The sequence below is a fragment of the Rhinoderma darwinii genome, chromosome 10, assembly GCF_050947455.1.
Source record: "Rhinoderma darwinii isolate aRhiDar2 chromosome 10, aRhiDar2.hap1, whole genome shotgun sequence".
Lineage (NCBI taxonomy): Eukaryota > Metazoa > Chordata > Amphibia > Anura > Rhinodermatidae > Rhinoderma > Rhinoderma darwinii.
This window is the reverse complement of record NC_134696.1, coordinates 12,978,874-13,001,537: the sequence shown is the minus strand read 5'-3', so window position 1 is coordinate 13,001,537 and position 22,664 is coordinate 12,978,874. Positions and strand designations below refer to the sequence as shown.

At 44.2% G+C, this 22,664-nt stretch overlaps 1 protein-coding gene across 1 annotated transcript; it reads right to left on the bottom strand.

Moving 5' to 3' along the window:
- Positions 1–11,534: 11,534 nt before the first annotated feature.
- Positions 11,535–12,390, bottom strand: LOC142662362 (nicotinamide N-methyltransferase-like). The gene is made up of 2 exons (XM_075840588.1): positions 12,302–12,390; positions 11,535–11,958 (listed from the first exon to the last, which is right to left on the bottom strand). Exons 1-2 carry the CDS (start codon positions 12,388–12,390, stop codon positions 11,535–11,537), a joined length of 513 nt encoding a protein of 170 aa, XP_075696703.1.
- Positions 12,391–22,664: the final 10,274 nt, after the last annotated feature.

Here is a 22,664-nt window from a genome sequence, read left to right as displayed (position 1 = left end):
GTTACTGAATAATACCCCCATACTGTTACTGAATAATATCCCCATACTGTTACTGAATAATACCCCCATACTGTTACTGAATAATACCCCCATACTGTTACTGAATAATACCCCCATACTGTTACTGAATAATACCCCCATACTGTTACTGAATAATACCCCCATACTGTTACTGAATAATACCTCCATACTGTTACTGAATAATACCTCCATACTGTTACTGAATAATACCCCCATACTGTTACTGAATAATACCCCCATACTGTTACTGAATAATACCTCCATACTGTTACTTAATAATACCCCCATACGGTTACTGAATAATACCTCCATACGGTTACTGAATAATACCTCCATACGGTTACTGAATAATACCTCCATACTGTTACTGAATAATACCCCCATACAGTTACTGAATAATACCCCCATACTGTTACTAAATAATACCTCCATACAGTTACTGAATAATACCCCCATACAGTTACAGAATAATACCTCCATACTGTTACTGAATAATACCTCCATACAGTTACTGAATAATACCTCCATACTGTTACTGAATAATACCCCCATACAGTTACTGAATAATACCCCCATTCTGTTACTGAATAATACCTCCATACTGTTACTGAATAATACCCCCATACTGTTACTGAATAATACCCCCATACTGTTACTGAATAATACCTCCATACTGTTACTGAATAATACCCCCATACTGTTACTGAATAATACCTCCATACTGTTACTGAATAATACCCCCATACTGTTACTGAATAATACCCCCATACTGTTACTGAATAATACCCGCATACTGTTACTGAATAATACCCCCATACTGTTACTGAATAATACCCCCATACTGTTACTGAATAATACCCCCATACTGTTACTGCATAATACCTCCATACTGTTACTGAATAATACCCCCATACTGTTACTGAATAATACCCCCATACTGTTACTGCATAATACCTCCATACTGTTACTGAATAATACCCCCATACTGTTACTGAATAATACCCCCATACTGTTACTGAATAATACCCCCATACTGTTACTGAATAATACCCCCATACTGTTACTGAATAATACCCCCATACTGTTACTGCATAATACCTCCATACTGTTACTGAATAATACCTCCATACTGTTAATGAATAATACCCCCATACTGTTACTGAATAATACCTCCATACTGTTACTGAATAATACCTCCATACTGTTACTGAATAATACCCCCATACTGTTACTGAATAATACCCCCATACTGTTACTGAATAATACCCGCATACTGTTACTGAATAATACCCCCATACTGTTACTGAATAATACCCCCATACTGTTACTGAATAATACCCCCATACTGTTACTGAATAATACCCCCATACTGTTACTGAATAATACCCCCATACTGTTACTGAATAATACCCCCATACAGTTACTGCATAATACCTCCATACTGTTACTGAATAATACCCCCATACTGTTACTGAATAATACCTCCATACTGTTACTGAATAATACCCTCATAATGTTACTGAATAATACCTCCATACTGTTACTGAATAATACATCCATACTGTTACTGAATAATACCCCCATACTGTTACTGAATAATACCTCCATACTGTTACTGAATAATACTTTTATACTGTTACTGAATAATACCTCCATACTGTTACTGAATAATACCTCCATACGGTTACTGAATAAAACTGCCAAACCATGATCACATATTACTACAACATTGTGTCAGAAAAAACCCACCATACTGTTAGTGAATAAATCACACTATATATAGGCCAATATTACCACCATATAGTGACCTTATAGAGGTAGATGCCAGTTATACATAAGATATCTGCAGACCATATAAGTGATTACAGTATAGTTATATTGAGTGACTATTCTGTTACTGAATAATACCCCCATACTGTTACTGAATAATACCTCCATACTGTTACTGAATAATACCCCCATACTGTTACTGAATAATACCCCCATACTGTTACTGAATAATACCTCCATACTGTTACTGAATAATACCCCCATACTGTTACTGAATAATACCTCCATACTGTTACTGAATAATACCTCCATACTGTTACTGAATAATAGCTCCATACTGTTACTGAATAATACCTCCATACTGTTACTGAATAATACCCCCATACTGTTACTGAATAATACCCCCATACTGTTACTGAATAATACCTCCATACTGTTACTGAATAATACCCCCATACTGTTACTGAATAATACCTCCATACTGTTACTGAATAATACCCCCATACTGTTACTGAATAATATCCCCATACTGTTACTGAATAATACCCGCATACTGTTACTGAATAATACCCCCATACTGTTACTGAATAATACCCCCATACTGTTACTGAATAATACCCCCATACTGTTACTGCATAATACCTCCATACTGTTACTGAATAATACCACCATACTGTTACTGAATAATACCCCCATACTGTTACTGCATAATACCTCCATACTGTTGCTGAATAATACCCCCATACTGTTACTGAATAATACCCCCATACTGTTACTGAATAATATATCTGCAGACCATATAAGTGATTACAGTATAGTTATACTGCATAATACCTCCATACTGTTACTGAATAATACCCCCATACTGTTACTGAATAATACCCGCATACTGTTACTGAATAATACCCCCATACTGTTACTGAATAATACCCCCATACTGTTACTGAATAATACCCCCATACTGTTACTGCATAATACATCCATACTGTTACTGAATAATACCTCCATACTGTTACTGAATAATACCCCCATACTGTTACTGAATAATTCCCCCATACTGTTACTGAATAATACCCCCATACTGTTACTGAATAATACCCCCATACTGTTACTGAATAATACCACCATACTGTTACTGAATAATACCCCCATACAGTTACTGAATAATACCCCCATACTGTTACTGAATAATACCACCATACTGTTACTGAATAATACCTCAGATACTGTTACTGAATAATACTTCCATACGGTTACTGAATAAAACTACCAAACCATGATCACATATTACTACAACATTTATACATGAATAAATCACACTATATATAGACCAATATTACCACCATATAGTGACCTTATAGAGGTAGATGCCAGTTATACACAAGATATCTGCAGACCATATAAGTGATTACAGTATAGTTATATTGAGTGACTATTGTGGCAAATTTTTACGTTTTTAAAATTTTTATACTTCTTTTTTTTGGTAGGTTCCGCTGGAGCGTTTGGACTACGTCGTAGATTCATTGGACTACTCCGATGATCTACTTTTAAAAAAAAAAAAAAAAATGGTGAAAGAGGATTGTATGGGGGAGTTTAGATTTCAATAAAAGTTTTTCTTGTCTGTTTTTTTTAATACTTTATTATGGCCTTAGTAATGGCTGTTGTCTGATTGATAGCATCCATTACTAAGAAGGGGCTTAGTGTTAGCCAGTAAAAAGGCAATCACTAACCCCTATTATTACCCCGGTTCTCACTGCCGCGAGGGGAGTACGATCCAGTACCCGACCATCTGAAGCGAGGGTAAGGCAGCAGGTTGGTATTACCAGGCTGGGAAGGGATAAAAAACCGTGGCCCTTCCCACCCTGGGGATGCTAGGCTGCAGCGGCTTTATTGTATCTGGCTGGTTGTGAAAAATAGCGGGAACCCCACTTTAAAAAAAAAATAAAAATAGAAAAAAAATTACGTGAGATCCCCTGCATTTTTCATAACCAGCCAGATACAATAAAGCAGCAGCAGCCTAGCATTACCAGGGTGGAAAGGGCCATGGTTTTTGGCCATTCCGAGCCTGATATTACCTGCCTGCGGCCATCCTTGTACCCGCCCTTCTCTTCAGACAGTCGGGTGCTGGATCGTACCCAGCTCTTCCCGATACTCCTGGTGGCGGTGGGTACCGGGGTAATAATAGGGGTTAGTGATAGCCTTATTACTGGCTAACACTAAGCCCCTTCTTAGTAATGGACGCTCTCAATCAGACAGCAGCCATTACTAAGGCGGTAATGAAGTATTAAAAAACAGAGACATAAAGAAATTTATTTTATTGAAATGACAACTCCTTTCCACACATTCCACTTTAACCATTTTATTTAAAAAAAAAAAGAAATAAAGCTTAAATCAGCGAAGTAGTCCAATGAATCTACGACGTAGTCCAAATGGTCCAGCGGAACCTGCAAAACAAAAATTAGCAGTATGAAAAATAAAAATAAAGTTGGCTGCCCCCACAGACGTATGAATAAATAGCTACCTTCGGGAACATATTAAAATACTTAGAAAAATTAGGCCCATAAAATAAAACATATCAAATAAAAAAATAAATAATTAGAACACCTTTCTTTTAAAGAGAACCTTTCACCTCCCCATACATAAACACCGAAAAAGGCCATACTTACAAATGTTTTTGTATATGTCCCTGTGTTTTTATCGGTTCTGTTTGTGCATCAGGAACGTTCTGTTCCAGTTTAGGAGTTAGGGACTCGCAAGTCTGGGGATCCTTGTCGTGGATTGCGAGCTTGCGTCCTTTTGGCCAAAATGATTACCAATACCCCAGGTATTTTTCATTATTATGTATATTCGCTTCTCTTGGACACAGCCGGGTCTTTGATGCTGGGAGAGCATGGTGTGTTGTTGTTTGGCATAGCAAGCAGGGTAGCCCGCTCTATGAATTATCAAGGCGTCACAAATAGGCTTCTACCTGGCTATACACGTTGTGCCTCATGACGTACACACTATCCCTCCATGTTTCACTCACTTGCACCCCATTATCCATTTATTTCTATTGAGGCACTTCATTTATTACTGCCCCCTATATTTCACCTATAGTATTACACTTGCACACACACTATTCATTTATTATTTCTTACTACACATCCCATGCACCACACACCACTCCCCTCAAGACTAGTGGGAGTGGCTATTATTATTTAAAGCACCTGCTCGCCCTTTCATCAGCATTTCTGGCCTGGCTGTGTCCATTTGTAAGTATGGCCTTTTTCGGTGTTTTTGTATATGTCCCTGTGTTTTTATCGGTTCTGTTTGTGCATCAGGAACGTTCTGTTCCAGTTTAGGAGTTAGGGACTCGCAAGTCTGGGGATCCTTGTCGTGGATTGCGAGCTTGCGTCCTTTTGGCCAAAATGATTACCAATACCCCAGGTATTTTTCATTATTATGTATATTCGCTTCTCTTGGACACAGCCGGGTCTTTGATGCTGGGAGAGCATGGTGTGTTGTTGTTTGGCATAGCAAGCAGGGTAGCCCGCTCTATGAATTATCAAGGCGTCACAAATAGGCTTCTACCTGGCTATACACGTTGTGCCTCATGACGTACACACTATCCCTCCATGTTTCACTCACTTGCACCCCATTATCCATTTATTTCTATTGAGGCACTTCATTTATTACTGCCCCCTATATTTCACCTATAGTATTACACTTGCACACACACTATTCATTTATTATTTCTTACTACACATCCCATGCACCACACACCACTCCCCTCAAGACTAGTGGGAGTGGCTATTATTATTTAAAGCACCTGCTCGCCCTTTCATCAGCATTTCTGGCCTGGCTGTGTCCATTTTTAAGTATGGCCTTTTTCGGTGTTTTTGTATATGTCCCTGTGTTTTTATCGGTTCTGTTTGTGCATCAGGAACGTTCTGTTCCAGTTTAGGAGTTAGGGACTCGCAAGTCTGGGGATCCTTGTCGTGGATTGCGAGCTTGCGTCCTTTTGGCCAAAATGATTACCAATACCCCAGGTATTTTTCATTATTATGTATATTCGCTTCTTTTGGACACAGCCGGGTCTTTGATGCTGGGAGAGCATGGTGTGTTGTTGTTTGGCATAGCAAGCAGGGTAGCCCGCTCTATGAATTATCAAGGCGTCACAAATAGGCTTCTACCTGGCTATACACGTTGTGCCTTATGACGTACACACTATCCCTCCATGTTTCACTCACTTGCACCCCATTATCCATTTATTTCTATTGAGGCACTTCATTTATTACTGCCCCCTATATTTCACCTATAGTATTACACTTGCACACACACTATTCATTTATTATTTCTTACTACACATCCCATGCACCACACACCACTCCCCTCAAGACTAGTGGGAGTGGCTATTATTATTTAAAGCACCTGCTCGCCCTTTCATCAGCATTTCTGGCCTGGCTGTGTCCATTTGTAAGTATGGCCTTTTTCGGTGTTTTTGTATATGTCCCTGTGTTTTTATCGGTTCTGTTTGTGCATCAGGAACGTTCTGTTCCAGTTTAGGAGTTAGGGACTCGCAAGTCTGGGGATCCTTGTCGTGGATTGCGAGCTTGCGTCCTTTTGGCCAAAATGATTACCAATACCCCAGGTATTTTTCATTATTATGTATATTCGCTTCTCTTGGACACAGCCGGGTCTTTGATGCTGGGAGAGCATGGTGTGTTGTTGTTTGGCATAGCAAGCAGGGTAGCCCGCTCTATGAATTATCAAGGCGTCACAAATAGGCTTCTACCTGGCTATACACGTTTTGCCTCATGACGTACACACTATCCCTCCATGTTTCACTCACTTGCACCCCATTATCCATTTATTTCTATTGAGGCACTTCATTTATTACTGCCCCCTATATTTCACCTATAGTATTACACTTGCACACACACTATTCATTTATTATTTCTTACTACACATCCCATGCACCACACACCACTCCCCTCAAGACTAGTGGGAGTGGCTATTATTATTTAAAGCACCTGCTTGCCCTTTCATCAGCATTTCTGGCCTGGCTGTGTCCATTTGTAAGTATGGCCTTTTTCGGTGTTTTTGTATATGTCCCTGTGTTTTTATCGGTTCTGTACCTCCCCATACATGTGCAGCTGAGTGCAGCATGTAATGGGGAGGGCCGCACAAACTCTGGGGCACTTTACATTTTTTTCCTAGCCTCCTTCGTTATTTAGATACCGGTGCCGTTATATTTGGCGCCCGATATTTAAATAACCCCCTGCACTGTCAATGGGGAGGTAATTGGCAAGGGGGCGTGTAACATCGCTGTGACACTGTCCAATCAGCTACGGTCAGTGTTACAGCAAGAGCTGGAGAGAGCGCGTGCGCGCAGCTCCGCCACCACTAAGGAACACAAGAGGAGAAGAAGAGTGTGAATTCTTCTTCTTCTGTTTCATGGCATCGGAGCTGTGCGCGCACGCACGCTCTCACTCTTTAGCTCTCGGCAGGCAAGGACGACAAGACTGATCTCTCACCTGAGATCACAGTCTTGTACTTGCCTGCCGAGAGCTGAAGAGTGAGAGCGTGCGCGCGCACATGATCTCCTCTCTCCAGCTCATGCTGTTGACATTGTCTGTAGCGGATGGATTGTGTCACAGCGATGTTACACGTCCCCTTGCCAATTACCGCCCCATTGGCAGTTTATTTAAATATCGGGCGTCAAGTATTACAGCACAGATATCTAAGTAAGGAAAGAGGGTAGGAAAAAAAAAATGTAAAGTGCCCCAGAGTTTGTGCAGCCCTGACCATTACATGCTGCACTCAAATGCAAATCTGTGGGCAGGTGAAAGATTCTCTTTAAAGTGTAACAACTTTTTAAAAAACTTTTGACTTGTCAGAAGTTTTGATCAGTGGGGTACGAACACTGAGACCCCCCACTAGTCGCTAAAACGAAGCAGCAGAAGTGCTCGGGTGAGCGTGTGCCGCTTCAATTCTGTTTGGCTTTCCTTGGAGCAGTGTACAGGCTCAATAGAAAGTCTAGGAGTCCGTACACCGCTCACTCGGCTGAAAGTCGATCATAAATGAAGCGGCACAGCGCTCACCCGAGCACTTCTGCTGCTTCGTTTTAGCGATTGGTGGGGGCCTCAGTGCTCGGTCCCCCACCGATGAAAACTTCGGACATGTCACTATGATATATAAAGATATCTATTACTGCGATTGGTGCAAGTTTTAATTACTTTTTATTGAAAATTATTTGCACTTTTTGAGATACAGCTGCTTTGTATCCTGTATACAGAGCAGCTGTATATTGCGCTGAGACCTGAATCCATTAGGTCGCCTATTACCGATCACATCTAAGTTATGAACTTAGATGTGATTGGTAACAGCTCGATCCTGCAGGACCCGCTGACCTGACGGATACAGCGCTATATACATTATATAATATATTTATTTTAATTAGCGGGGGCAGGTTTATGGGGAAGGATTAGGGCCTGTTCACATCAGCGTTGGCTTTCCGTTCCGGGGTTCCGTGGGAGGTTTCCGTCGGGTGAACCCCGCAACGGAAAGTCAAACTGAAACCACAGCTTCCGTTTCAGTCACCATTGAAATCAATGGTGACGGAAACATTGCTAATGGTTTCCGTTCGTCACCATTCCGGCAGGTTTCCGTTTTTGAGACGGAATCAATAGCGCAGTTGACTGCGCTAATGGTGACGGAAACGGAAGCTGTGGTTTCAGTTTGACTTTCCGTTGCGGGGTTACCTCCAACGGAACCCCAGAACGGAAAGCCAACGCTGATGTGAACAGGCCCTAAGGCTTCTTTCACACTAGCATTAATATACGTTTACCGCTCTTCCGTCAGAGGACGAGAGGATCGATACGTTAAACGGAAAGCAACGGCTCCATTAGAATTACTATTGCTTTCAATGGTAATTCTTTTGTATCAGTTGCTTTCCGTTTGTCTCCGTTCGCTAAGTTTCCGTTTTTTTTAAAGGAAACAAAAGTGCAGTCTGCAGAACTTTTATTTCCGTTCAAAAGAACGGAAACCTAGCGAACGGAGACAAACGGAAAGCAACTGATACAAAAGAATTACCGTTGAAAGCAATGGTAATTCTAATGGAACCGTTGCTTTCCGTTTAACGTATCGATCCTCTCCCTCTGACGGAAGAGAGTTAAACGTATATTAATGCTAGTGTGAAAAAAAAACCCAGCTGGCATTTGAACCAGCAACCTTCATGTGTAAGGCAGACAAGCTAACCACTACTCTATAGAAGCTATCAGTCAATGCCTGTGAAACTGTAGTAGTTGAGGGTTTACTATGTCTCTCCTGTCTCTCTGCTGCGTGTGGGTGGTGACTGGTCAGAGACTCACAGTCAGACTGGCTGCCACAGCTGCTGAATGCAGTGTGCACTGTGAGTGACTGTGAGACTCACCAGTCACAGCTCTGATTGTAGCTTTCCCACGCTAATTAAGCACAGGAAAGCTACAAAGCCAGGAGTATACTGCAGGGGGGGGGGGGGGTCTGGGCGTTTTACTGACAGCAGAGGGCTCTATAGGGGGGAATTATCCCCCCACCATAGAGCCCTGACTAGTTACTATACTGAAAGGTTAGGGGGGTCTGAGCATCTGACTGACTGCTCTAAAGGGGGGGGCAGAATCCCCCCCTATAGAGCTCTCTGCAGTAAGTCAGACGCTCAGACCCTCCCCCACCCACACTAATCGTTGCATTATAGTGATGTGAGGGCTCTATGGGGTGGATTATTCAAGCCCCATAGAGCCCTCTGCTGTCGGTAAAATGCCCAGACACCCCCTTGCAGTATACTCACGTCACGGGTCCCGGTCCCAGCAAGGCAGGAACTTACCTCGTGCTTTTGGTGCTGCTTGTCGCTCCTCCTGCAGACTTGCTCCTCTCTGGCTGCATGTGCTGTGTGCAGCGTCAGAGAGGAGGAGGAGTGTTACAGACGTTCGGCACGTCTACTATGTGCGTCTGCATGGCCCCTCCCACCGGTCCAGTCCGTCCCGGGCTGAAAATGTCGGCTCACCTGGCCTCATGGCCGATGCGGCACTGGCTGTAACATACAGCCGACACCGGCATCGTATCGAGCGGGTTCACTCCGTGAGCCCGCTCCATACTTCCCCTACTCGACTTTGGCGTATGGATACGTCAAATGTCGGGAAGGGGTTAAAGTAAACGTCCACTCTTGAACCATTTTGTTTTCTTTAATCTAAATCGGTCCAAAGTTCTGTGCTAAATCATTTGATATTATATCTTTATAGGACTCGGAGATCTGTTTTCCTGGTTCAGAGCTACAAATTACCTCAAAATGGGTTTTCGCTGAATCATAGATTATCATTTATTCACAGGCTTGGTGATAATTTTCTGAAATATTTTTTTTAGACAATTATATTGTGCACTAGACTCTAATTAAGCAAATTAACAGGATTCTCTAAAAATCCTATAAGTAAATGAGATCATAGAGAAAAACCCTTGTGGATTATTATATTGTTTTGTATTAAACCTTGTAGGTTTCTTCTCATAAATCACGGTCTGTAAAATCTATGGAGCAGGAACCCCCCCCCCCCCCAAGTCAAGAACACAAACAGTTAAATGCTCTATGCTTCGCTTTATTACACTATTTATATAAAGCAGATACGAAACAGAACAACAATGAGAAAGCAACTGATCCCAAGATTTCAGACTCCCATGATGTCCCAGATGATCAGACTCGGACTCAGCAATATTATCTAGAACCAGTCCAAGGCAAAGTCAAAAAAAGAACTAAACAATTATTTTTATGCTATTCTATACTGCACTAAGGAAGATTCTTTTTGTTATTAGATATTTTTTTAAGCTTAAAGAGGCTCTGTCACCAGATTTTGCAACCCCTATCTGCTATTGCAGCAGATCGGCGCTGCAATGTAGATTACAGTAACGTTTTTATTTTTAAAAAACAAGCATTTTTGGCCAAGTTATGACCATTTTTGTATTTATGCAAATGAGGCTTGCAAAAGTCCAAGTGGGCGTGTTTAAAGTAAAAGTCCAACTGGGCGTGTATTATGTGCGTACATCGGGGCGTTTTTACTACTTTTACTAGCTGGGCTTTCTGACGAGAAGTATCATCCACTTCTCTTCAGAACGCCCAGCTTCTGGCAGTGCAGACACAGCGTGTTCTCGAGAGATCACGCTGTGACGTCACTCACAGGTCCTGCATCGTGTCAGACGAGCGAGGACACCGGCACCAGAGGCTACAGTTGATTCTACAGCAGCATCGGCGTTTGCAGGTAAGTCGATGTAGCTACTTACCTGCAAACGCTGATGCTGCTGCAGAATCAACTGTAGCCTCTGGTGCCGATGTGGACCTGGGGCAGGAAGTGAGTGACGTCACAGCGTGATCTCTCGAGAACACGCTCTGTGTCTGCACTGCCAGAAGCTGGGCGTTCTGAAGAGAAGTGGATGATACTTCTATACACAACGCCCAGCTAGTAAAAGAAGTAAACACGCCCCGATGTACGCACATAATACACGCCCAGTTGTACTTTTACTTTTAAACACACCCAGTTGTACTTTTGCAAGCCTCATTTGCATAAATACAAAAATGGTCATAACTTGGCCAAAAATGCTAGTTTTTTAAAAATAAAAACGTTACTGTAATCTACATTGCAGCGCCGATCTGCTGCAATAGCAGATAGGGCTTGCAAAATCTGGTGACAGAGCCTCTTTAACATATAAAGTAATGACATGAAGACTTTCTAAGCTTCAACCTACTTCTCCTTGTGAGCTGCAATGAATATGACGGCCTTATAGTCAGTAATGTCACTCACAGCCGTTCTCTCCTTGACATTACAGTAATCAATGATGAAACCTTCTCCAACTAGAGATTTCCTGACAAAATCCTCATCATATGTGAAAATATGGAACTTGTCTTTACCGGCTGTAAAATATGTTGCACCTAAAACCCCAAATAATATGAGGTGTCCTCCAGGTTTCAGCAACACACAGAACTTCCTCAGATATCTGATGTAATCATCTTGATCTTTGCTGATAGCATCCAGGAGACAAGTACTGATGACACAATCTGCTGATGGTAAGACCAGCGGGTCTGTCATATTCTCTTTCTCCAGGTCGTATTTCACAACATGTTGAATGGCTGATCTCAGTTTTGCTTCCTGGTCCTGACACTGATCACTGGAAAATAGAAAAGACAAGGAAAGTGATTGTCCCACAGTCAACATCAACATGGTGGCTCAGGACTTAGCACTGGACTATTGACTTGCAATACTAGAGGTAAAGCATGAAATCATCCAAGACTGTGGCACCAAGTGTCAGGCTTATACTGCGCCTTTCCAGCATTAACTTGTATAAGAATATGGAACTAAGTGGGTAATACAAATTTAAAGTTTTGACTTGTGTATTAATAGAGTAAACATTTTCCTGGATCTTTGCCCCATCTCCCATTATATTTGTTGTATAAGGTGCAACAATCACAATGTCAGTGGTTTTTCTCTTGATATTTGCACAACTACGTCACCTGTTTTCTTCTTTCTCTTGAAGAAGTGCTGATGTGTGGCCCCAATAAAATGCCCCCGTACGTTCGTCCACCCATCTCTTCAGCTCCATGATGCATCTGTTATTGGCCTTCAGCACTATGATGTTTTTGAAAAACTCACAGGCTGAATATAGATGATGAATGAAGGAACCAAGACTGAGGTCAATCAAGATGTCTCCATTATTATGACCTGCAGAAAAACATTTTGACTATTGAAACATTTAATATGTTAAACCCTCATAGATTTTGTGGATAAACAAGGACATATGTCTGTATCACTTCTAGCAAACTATGTAAACATTGAGTCTCCAATACCCAAAAATCTGAAAAAGAGATTAAATAATCCTCAAATGTTCTATAGGTCGATGACACCGATGAATTTTAGAAGGTAAAGACTGCAATTATCTGAGGTCCTGTGGTAAGAGGAAAGAAAAGGAGAAGAGAGGCTCATGGGGTCATAACTAGAACAATCCAAAAGGCTTCTATTTGTTTTTACCCATTAAGGACACTCCCAATTTTAGCCATGAGTACAGAACTATTTTATTTTTCGTTCGACGTAGCTGTATGAGACTTTGTTTTTTTTGCTAAACGAGTTGTACTTTATGAAGGTGCCATTTTTTGGTAAATTGACAATATCCTTTCATTTATATAAATTTTTATTTTGGCAAAAAATGCAGAACAAAATCAGTTTTGCTGCAGGTTTTTTTTTTACGCCATACACCGATCATTATAAATAATGTTATAGATTTGTTGTACAGGTTGTTACCGTCGTGGCAATACCAAATATCTGTATATTATGTCATGTTTTGGGACTTCTATTTTGTAATGTTTATGCATTGTAAAAACAAAAATGTGCATTTCTGTGTATTTCTTTATTGATTTTAGTTTTTTATTTAACATTACTTATATTTTTTTTTTATCCCATAGTGGAATTTTTCATTTTGATTTTAATTTTTTAGCTTTAATGTACTGCCAAATATCTATATGCCAGTACTTAAGCCTGTGTACTGATTGTACAGAGTCAGCTGTTAGGGCATACCTCAGTACACCCTAACAACAGTGAAAATCCTGGGGTCGTTCATTGGACCCTGGGCTGTCTCGCCATACAAGGTATTGTACGGGCCCTTTTCATTTTCGCTCTAAATGCAACGATCAGCTTTAATCGCGGCATTCAAGGGTTTAACGGCAGAGAAAAGAGGTTTGTCTTCTCTCCGCCGTGAGTGCGGGGCTGTGGCTGTGTATTACTGACCTTTCCCCGCTCCTAATCGTGTGCCACACATAAAGAAGTGGTGCTCAGCTGATGGGATGGTATATATATATCACCCAATGTATCCTCAATAACTAGGGGTGGAGCTGTTCATCTGTTGTGGCTGCCACTGCCGGCCTTAAGTTGTATGGCATCCTGTACAGGACTCTATTGCTGCCCACCACAAAACAAAAATTAACCAGATATATAGACACGCGCATACTGGAACGTATATACTGTACATATGTAAAGACATATTTAGACATACAGGCAAATATATATATATATACACACATACTGGAACACATACATAAAGGTACATAAATATGCATAGAGATACATATACACATACACATACACACACACACACACACACACACACACACACACAGGAGTCACTTATATACACATGCAGGGACATACATACACACACACATACTGGCACATAAGGCACATATTTAAACACACAGGCCCGTGTATACATGCACAGATACACATATACACATACAAACAAGGAGACATATGCACACATAAAGACCCATATATATGCACACAGGCACATATATACACAGTACAGATAATGCAGTAGATGTTAGGCTGAATTCGTCTGAGCTATACATCAGGACGGAGCCCTGACCGTCACAAATGAAAACCGTGATTTCAAAGGTTTCCGTTTGTCTCCTTTGTGCAAGGGTTCCGTCGTTTTGACGGAATCAATATCGTAGTCAATGGTGATGGAAACAGAAACCTATGGTTTTCGTTTGTGTCTGTCAGTGCTCCATTCCGACCGAAAGCTCTGACGGAACATCGGAACGGAGCCCTAGCGCAGATGTGAACGAAGCCTTATGTCACGAAGCGGGTTAGTGGACCCACTAGGCCGTACCGCCGCAGCGGGGAGGCAGCTGGCCAAACAACATTGCACCCCAGAAATACAATGTCCCGCACAAGGGTACCTGAATAGTCCAGATGGTGGCCGCAGCTCTGGCACAGATGAGATGGGTGCAGCAGATGGCGCCAAACGTGGCGGATGACACAGAAGCAGCAAGTTGCGCCAGACGTGGCGGATTCCTCCGGATGTGGCAGATGACACAGAAAGTAGCGGATTCCTCCGGACGTGGCAGATGACACAGGACGTGGCAGATTCCCCTGGACATGGCAGATGACACAGGACGTGGCACGACTAGATACTAGGGCAAAGCACGGGAAACAGGAACGGGGAACAAGGTACGGGTAACAACAGGAACGGGAAACACTAAGGGACCATTTGCAAGACAGACTGGGAAAACTAACAACGCTCAGGCATCGAACTAGGGGGCTGGACCCCTCTTATAGCCCAGGGTACTCACGGGTCAAAGGTCGTTCAAGATGTCCGGTGCGCGTGCTGCCCCTTTAAGAGCGGGGACGAGCGTGCGCGCGCACCCTGCGGGCTCCGGCGGAGGTTAGTGGATGCAAGCGCTGGCATCTCCTGAGGAGGAGGCTGGGGCCAGCGCTTGCCGACTCGTGGCTGCGGCTGTCAGCGGGAGGCTGGAGCTGACAGCCCGCAGCCACGGACATTACAGTATCCCCCCTCTTACGCCCCCTCTTCTTGGGACCAGAGTGAGAGAGAAACTTCTTTAGAAGAGTAGGGGCATTGAGGTTCTCCTCTGGCTCCCAGGACCTCTCTTCGGGACCAAACCCCCTCCAATCCACCAAATACAAGGTCTTTCCTCTCACTCTCTTGGTGTCCAAGATCTCCTTTACCTCAAAGATGTCCGAGGAGCCGCTGGGAGCAACCGCAGGGCTGGGAGTCTTGGAATAGCGGTTTAGGATCACAGGCTTCAGGAGGGAGACGTGGAAGGAGTTGGGAATCCTGAGGGTAGGAGGCAGCCGAAGCTTGTAGGTGACAGGGTTGATCTGCTGCAGGACCTCGAATGGTCCAAGGAACCTGGGAGCGAACTTGTATGAGGGCATCTTCAAGCAAATGTTCCGAGAGGACAGCCAGACTTTAGTCCCCGGAAGATACTGAGGCGGCTCTCTTCTCTTAGTATCTGCCTTTCGCTTCATGCGATCTACTGCCAGCAAAATAGAGGACCGGGTCTGTTGCCAGATTTGCAGGAAGTCCCCATATGCAGAGTCAGCAGCGGGAACATGGGATGAAGTCGACACAGGAAGAGGGACTCTGGGATGTTGACTGTAGATGATGTGAAACGGAGAGGAAGTGGTGGACTCACTTGTGTGGTTGTTGTAAGAAAATTCGGCCCATGGTAGAAGCTGTACCCAGTTATCGTGCTGTGAAGAGATGAAATGGCGGAGATAATTTTCCATGATCTGGTTGATCCTCTCAATTTGGCCATTGGACTGGGGGTGATAGGCAGAGGAAAAGTCCAATCTCACATCCAGGAGTTTACAGAGGGCTCTCCAGAACTTAGAGGTAAACTGAACCCCCCGGTCGGACACAATGTGAAGAGGCAAGCCATGCAAGGAGTAAGATGTGCTGGATGAAGAGACTTGCTAGACGAGGAGCAGAAGGTAGGCCGGTCAGCGGCATAAAATGAGCCATCTTAGAGAACCGGTCCACCACCACCCAGACAGTGTTACATCCTGCTGAGAGGGGAAGGTCTGTGACAAAGTCCATCGCAATGTGCTGCCAGGGGGCATTGGGTACAGGCAGAGGTTGAAGACGGCTGGCAGGCTTGCTGTGAGTCACTTTGTTAGAGGCACACACCATGCAAGAAGAGACAAAGTCCAGAACATCCTTATGTAGCGTGGACCACCAAAAGTGACGAGCGATCAGGTCTCGGGTTTTACGGACACCGGCGTGCCCAGTAAGTTTAGAACTATGTCCCCAGCGGAGAATTCTTCTCCTGTCCGCCAACCAAACAAAAGTCCTCCCAGGAGGGATGTCTCTAAACCTGCAGAGGATTAGCAGTGACGATGCAGGACGGGTCTATGATGGTCTGGAGGGACTCCACCGTGTCTTCCATCTCAAACAATCTGGACAGGGCATCTGCCCTCACATTCTTGTCCGCGGGATGGTAGTGGAGCGCAAACAGAAAACGGGTGAAGAACAGCGACCACCTGGCTTGACGAGGATTAAGTCTTTGAGCGGACTGAAGGTAAGTGAGGTTCTTGTGGTCAGTGAAGATCAGGATGGGGTGAGCAGCGCCCTCCAGAAGATGTCTCCACTCCTCCAGGGCCAATTTGATGGCCAGCAGCTCCCGATCTCCAATGGAATAATTGCGCTCAGCAGAAGAAAACAGTCTAGAGTAGTAGCCACATACTACAGCCTTTCCTTTGGAGCTCCTCTGGAACAGAAGTGCACCTGCACCGACAGAGGAAGCGTCCACTTCCAGTGAGAACTGCCGAGATACGTCAGGATGATGGAGGATCGAGGCTGAAGTGAAGGCACTCTTCAGGCTATTAAATGCAGACTCTGCCTCTGGAGTCCACACTTTGGCGTTCACACCCTTCTTGGTAAGGGTCGAGATGGGAGACGTCAGAGAAGAGAAGTTAGGAATAAACTGCCGGTAGAAATTGGCGAATCCCAGGAACCGCTGTATGGCCCTTAAGCCTTGGGGACGTGGCCACTCCAGGACAGCCTTCACTTTCTCAGGATCCATCTTGAGGCCTTGATCCGAGATGATGTAGCCCAGGAAGGGCAGAGAACTCTTCTCAAAGACGCACTTCTCCAGCTTGGCGTATAAATGATTCTCCCTCAATCGTAGTAGAACCTGACGAACATGCCTCCGATGAGTCGTCTGATCTGGGGAGAAAATCAAAATATCATCGAGATAAACAACAACACAGACATAGAGTAGATCTCGGAAGATGTCGTTAACGAACTCCTGAAACACTGCTGGAGCGTTACACAGTTCGAAGGGCATCACCAGGTATTCGTAGTGCCCGTCCCGGGTGTTAAATGCCGTCTTCCATTCGTCACCCCGGCGAATCCAGACTAGATTGTAAGCCCCACGCAGGTCTAGCTTAGAAAAAATTTTGGCCCCTCGTATGCGATCAAATAGCTCAGAGATGAGTGGCAATGGGTATTTGTTTTTGACTGTGATCAGGTTGAGGCCCCTGTAGTCAATGCAGGGACGAAGGGATCCATCCTTCTTTTTAACGAAGAAGAATCCAGCCCCGGCCGGGGAGGAAGATTTTCGTATAAAACCCCTCTCCAGATACTCCTTTATATAGGCCGACATGGATAGAGACTCAGGCAAGGAGAGAGGATATACCCGTCCACGGGGAAGAGAGGCATTAGGAACCAGTTCAATGGGGTAGTCATAGGTGCGATGTGGAGGCAGTGTCTCAGCTTCCTTTTTGCTGAAAACATCTGCATACTGAGCAAAATGGGGAGGCAGTCCCCACAGCGACTGAGGCAGAGAAGGCTTGACAGGATGGATCTGCAAAAGACAACGACCATGGCACTTGGAGCCCCATTGGAGAACCTCTCCAGAATTCCAGTCCAGGACTGGGGCATGAAGTCGAAGCCAAGGCAGGCCCAGCAGAACAGGATTGATGGCCTTGGGCAAAACAAGGAACAAAATAAATTCAGAGTGAAGTACTCCAACCTGGAGCTTCAACGGCTTGGTTTTAGAGATAATGGGATAAGGCAGAGGCAGTCCATTAACTGAGGCCACAGCCAAAGATGTCTCCAGGGGAACTGTGGGCAGCTGAAGATGATCCACAAGCTCTCTCTGGATGAAATTTGCAGCAGAGCCAGAGTCAAGATAGGCAGAGACTTGATGCGTCCTGTCGCCGGATATCAGGGTCACAGGAATAGTCAGTTTGGAAGCGAATCCTCTGTTAGATTCTGTTCCACCTAGTGTTGTCTCTCCAACCAATCCTAGGCAATGGGGTCTCTCCGGCCTCTGGGGGCACAGATGCACAATATGGCCTCCATGGCCGCAATACAAACAAAGTCCAGAAGTGCGTCTGTGTTGTTTCTCCTGGGTAGACAATTTAACATAATTACTCTGCATCGGGTACTCTGGTGGGACGACTGAGGAGGATTGCGGGACAGCAGAATCCAGCCTAGGAAGTTCTCTCTCCCGGAGAACCTCTTGGGAACGTTCCCGGATCCTCATGTCGACGCGGGAGGCGAGTAGGATAAGATCGTCCAGAGTAGATGGCAGATCGCGAGCAGCCAGCTCATCCTTGATCCCTGAAGACAGTCCCTGCCAGAATGTAGCCACCAAAGCCTCGTTGTTCCAGGTCAATTCAGCAGCCAGGATACGGAAATAAATGGCATACTCGCCCACGGAGAGGTCTCCTTGGTGTAGGGTCAGCAAGGATGCAGCAGACGAAGAAACTCTCCCAGGTTCCTCAAAGATCGAGCGGAAGGTCCGTAAGAAGCACTGCAAGTCCCGGGTCTCAGGTCCCTGATGTTCCCACAGAGGATTGGCCCATGCCAGGGCTTTGCCGGTAAGGAAAGAGATGATAAAGGCGACCCGGACGTCATCCGAGCAGAAGGACCTGGCATGTAGTCTGAAATGGATCAGGCACTGATTCAAAAATCCCCTGCAGGACCTCGGATCTCCGTCATAGCGTGGAGGTAGCGGCAAGAAACACAGGGGGTTGGTACCGGTACAGACAGGAGGTGTAGCAGGCGGAACCGCAGGAAAGGGTGCGGTGATGACTGTGGACGGATCAAGCAGCCAATGGGCTATGGCGTTCACCGACAGGAGGAGCTGGTCTTGTCGTGACTGGAGATCCTCCATCTCAGCCAGCATGGCTTGTGTAGTCAATGTCTCAGGTTGACCAGCGGGGTCCATGGCCTAAACGTACTGTCACGAAGCGGGTTAGTGGACCCACTAGGCCGTACCGCCACAGCGGGGAGGCAGCTGGCCAAACAACAGGGCACCCCAGAAATACAATGTCCCGCACAAGGGTACCTGAATAGTCCAGATGGTGGCCGCAGCTCTGGCACAGATGAGATGGGTGCAGCAGATGGCGCCAAACGTGGCGGATGACACAGAAGCCGCAAGTTGCGCCAGACGTGGCGGATTCCTCCGGATGTTGCAGATAACACATGACGTGGTGGATTCCTCAGGACGTGGCGGATTCCTCCGGACATGGCAGATGACACAGGACGTGGCGGATTCCTCCGGACGTGGCAGATGACACAGGACGTGGCAGATTCCTCCGGACGTGGCAGATGACACAGAAAGTAGCGGATTCCTCCGGACGTGGCAGATGACACAGGACGTGGCAGATTCCTCTGGACGTGGCAGATGACACAGGACGTGGCACGACTAGATACTAGGGCAAAGCACGGGAAACAATAACGGGGAACAAGGTACGGGTAACAACAGGAACGGGAAACACTAAGGGACCATTTGCAAGACAGACTGGGAAAACTAACAACGCTCAGGCATCGAACTAGGGGGCTGGACCCCTCTTATAGCCCAGGGTACTCACGGGTCAAAGGTCGTTCAAGATGTCCGGTGCGCACCCTGCGGGCTCCGGCGGAGGTGAGTGGATGCAAGCGCTGGCGTCTCCTGAGGAGGAGGCTGGGGCCAGCGCTTGCCGACTCGTGGCTGCGGCTGTCAGCGGGAGGCTGGAGCTGACAGCCCGCAGCCACGGACATTACACCTTACCTACAGTCTTATGTAAAACCGCAGATAACACACAGTGATAACTCTCTAAATACAGATAATGTAGTAGATGTTACCTGCAGTCCTATGTAACACCACAGATAACACATGGTGATAACTCTCTGAGTACAGATAATATAATAGATTTTACCTACAGTTCTATGTAACACCACAGATAACACACAGTAGTAACTCTCTTAGTAAAAATAATGTAGTAGATGTTACCTGCAGTCCTATGTAACACTGCAGATAACACAAAGTGATAACTCTCTACGTACAGATAATGTAGTAGTGTTACCTGCAGTTCTATGTAACACTGTAGATAACACATGGTGATAACTCCCTGAGTACAGATAATGTAGTAGATGTTACCTGCAGTCCTATGTTACACTGCAGATAACACAGTGATAACTCTCTGAGTACAGATAATGTAGTATAGTGTTACCTGCAGTCCTATGTAACACTGCAGATAACACACTGAGTACAGATAATGTAGTAGTGTTACCTGCAGTCCTATGTTACACTGCAGATAACACAGTGATAACTCTCTGAGTACAGATAATGTAGTAGTTGTTAATACCTATACTGATATAGACCCTAGACAAACGTCAAAGATAAAGCGTCCGCACATATTTGGCGCCACCTGTGTAGCTGTGCAACCTGCAGCACGATAGCTGTTTATTTTATATATATTTTTTTCCTGTCAGAAGTAACTTGTGAATGCTTTCTGTAAGTAATTTCTTATAATATTTTTACAATAGATGTTTGTTTTTAGAAAATTCCCGATTTTTAACTGTTTAATTAACGGTCTGTATAGTATCTTAATGTACTGGGATTACGTTTATTTTTAGAAAGACGTTTATTGTTTGATTTGAACAATATTTGTTGTTCGCCTTAATTTTTGTACTTACAACTACTTTGCTATGTATTTAAGGTTTATACAAAACAACTTTGTTTAACTACCCGTCACGGTTTTAACCTTTGACCTTGTCAGATGACGTCATTTATGTACTTGACCTTGGTTGCATTGGCGGCTTTTTTAACAACTTTGTGTATTTAAGTACGGATGTTTGTATGTGTATTATTTATGGCCTGAGGAAGATACTGGTACGGTGTCGAAACGCGTAGCCACAACTACAATGAATGGAAATTTTTCCAATCTTTATATTATCCAAAGTCTCCATTTCTAAGTAGCAGCGCCGTTTATGATCCATGTTTTTTCACAATTAAATTACCCTATACGTGGCGACCTTTTGGTCAACCGGTTTTGGATCCTGGCAGCAGCACTTATCATATCCATTGCCTTTGTTCACCTATTGGTGTGTGTATTCATCTGAACCTAGGTGAGCATACCTCTGCTTCTCATTGCTTATACCACCTTGTATTTACCTGCACTATGTGGCGCCGTGCATTTTTCTTTTATCTCTCTACAGACACATACAAGTCCTTCTCAATGAATTATAATATCATCAAAAAAATAATTTATTTCAGTAATTCAATTAAAAAGTGAAACTCATTAATTATAAAGATTCATTACACACAGAGTGATCTATTTCCAGCATTTTTTTATTTTAATGTTGATGATTAGGGTAACAGTTAATGAAAACCCCAAATTTAGTGACTCAGAAAATTAGAATATTAAATAAGCCGAATTTCAAAAATGATTTTTAATACCTAAATGTTGGCCTACTGAAAAGTATGTAAGTATATGCACTCAATACCTGCTTGGGGCTCCGACTCTGCATGAATTACTGCATCAATGCGGCGTGGCATGGAGGCGATCAGCCAGTGGCACTGCTGAGGTGTTATGAAGGCGCAGGTTGCTTTGACAGCGGCCTTCAACTCACCTGCATTGTTGGGTCTGGTGTCTCTCATCTTCCTCTTGACAATACCCCATAGATTCTCGATGGGGTTTAGGTCCGGCGAGTTTGCTGGCCAATCAAGCCCAGTGATACTGTGGTTATTACACCAGGTGTTGGTACTTTTGGCAGTGTGGGCAGGTGCCAAGTGCTGCTGGAAAATGAAATCAGCATCTCCATAAAGCTTGTCAGCAGAGGGAAGCATGAGGTGCTCTAAAATTTCCTGGTAGACGCTGCGTTGACCCTGGACTTGATATAACACAGTGGACCAACACCAGCAGATGACATGGCCCCCAAACCATCACCGACTGCGGAAACTTCACACTGGACTACAAGCAACTTGGATTGACACCTCTCCATTCTCCCTCCAGACTCTAGGACTGAGATTTCCAAATGAAATGCTAAATTTACTTTCATCTTAAAACAGGACTTTGGACACTGAAAACGGACCAGTCCTTGTAAAGACTTAGGAAACATTTGCAGGTGTTTTGTGTTGATTAGTGGATTAGAGTGTCACACCATGAGACGACAATCCTCAACTTTTACCAATATTCTAATTTTCTGAGACACTAAATTTTGGGGTTTCAGTAACTGATAGCCATAATCTTCAACATTAAAATAAAAAAAAGATCCCTCTGTGTGTATTGAATCTATAGAATATATGA

Excerpts from the sequence above, each read along its gene's own strand:
- LOC142662362 (XM_075840588.1), bottom strand. The coding sequence starts at position 12,390 with ATGGAGCTGAAGAGATGGGTGGACGAACGTACGGGGGCATTTTATTGG. Across the intron at positions 11,959-12,301 it reads CAAGAGAAAGAAGAAAACAG|TGATCAGTGTCAGGACCAGG; the intron begins GTGACGTAGTTG and ends TCTATTTTCCAG.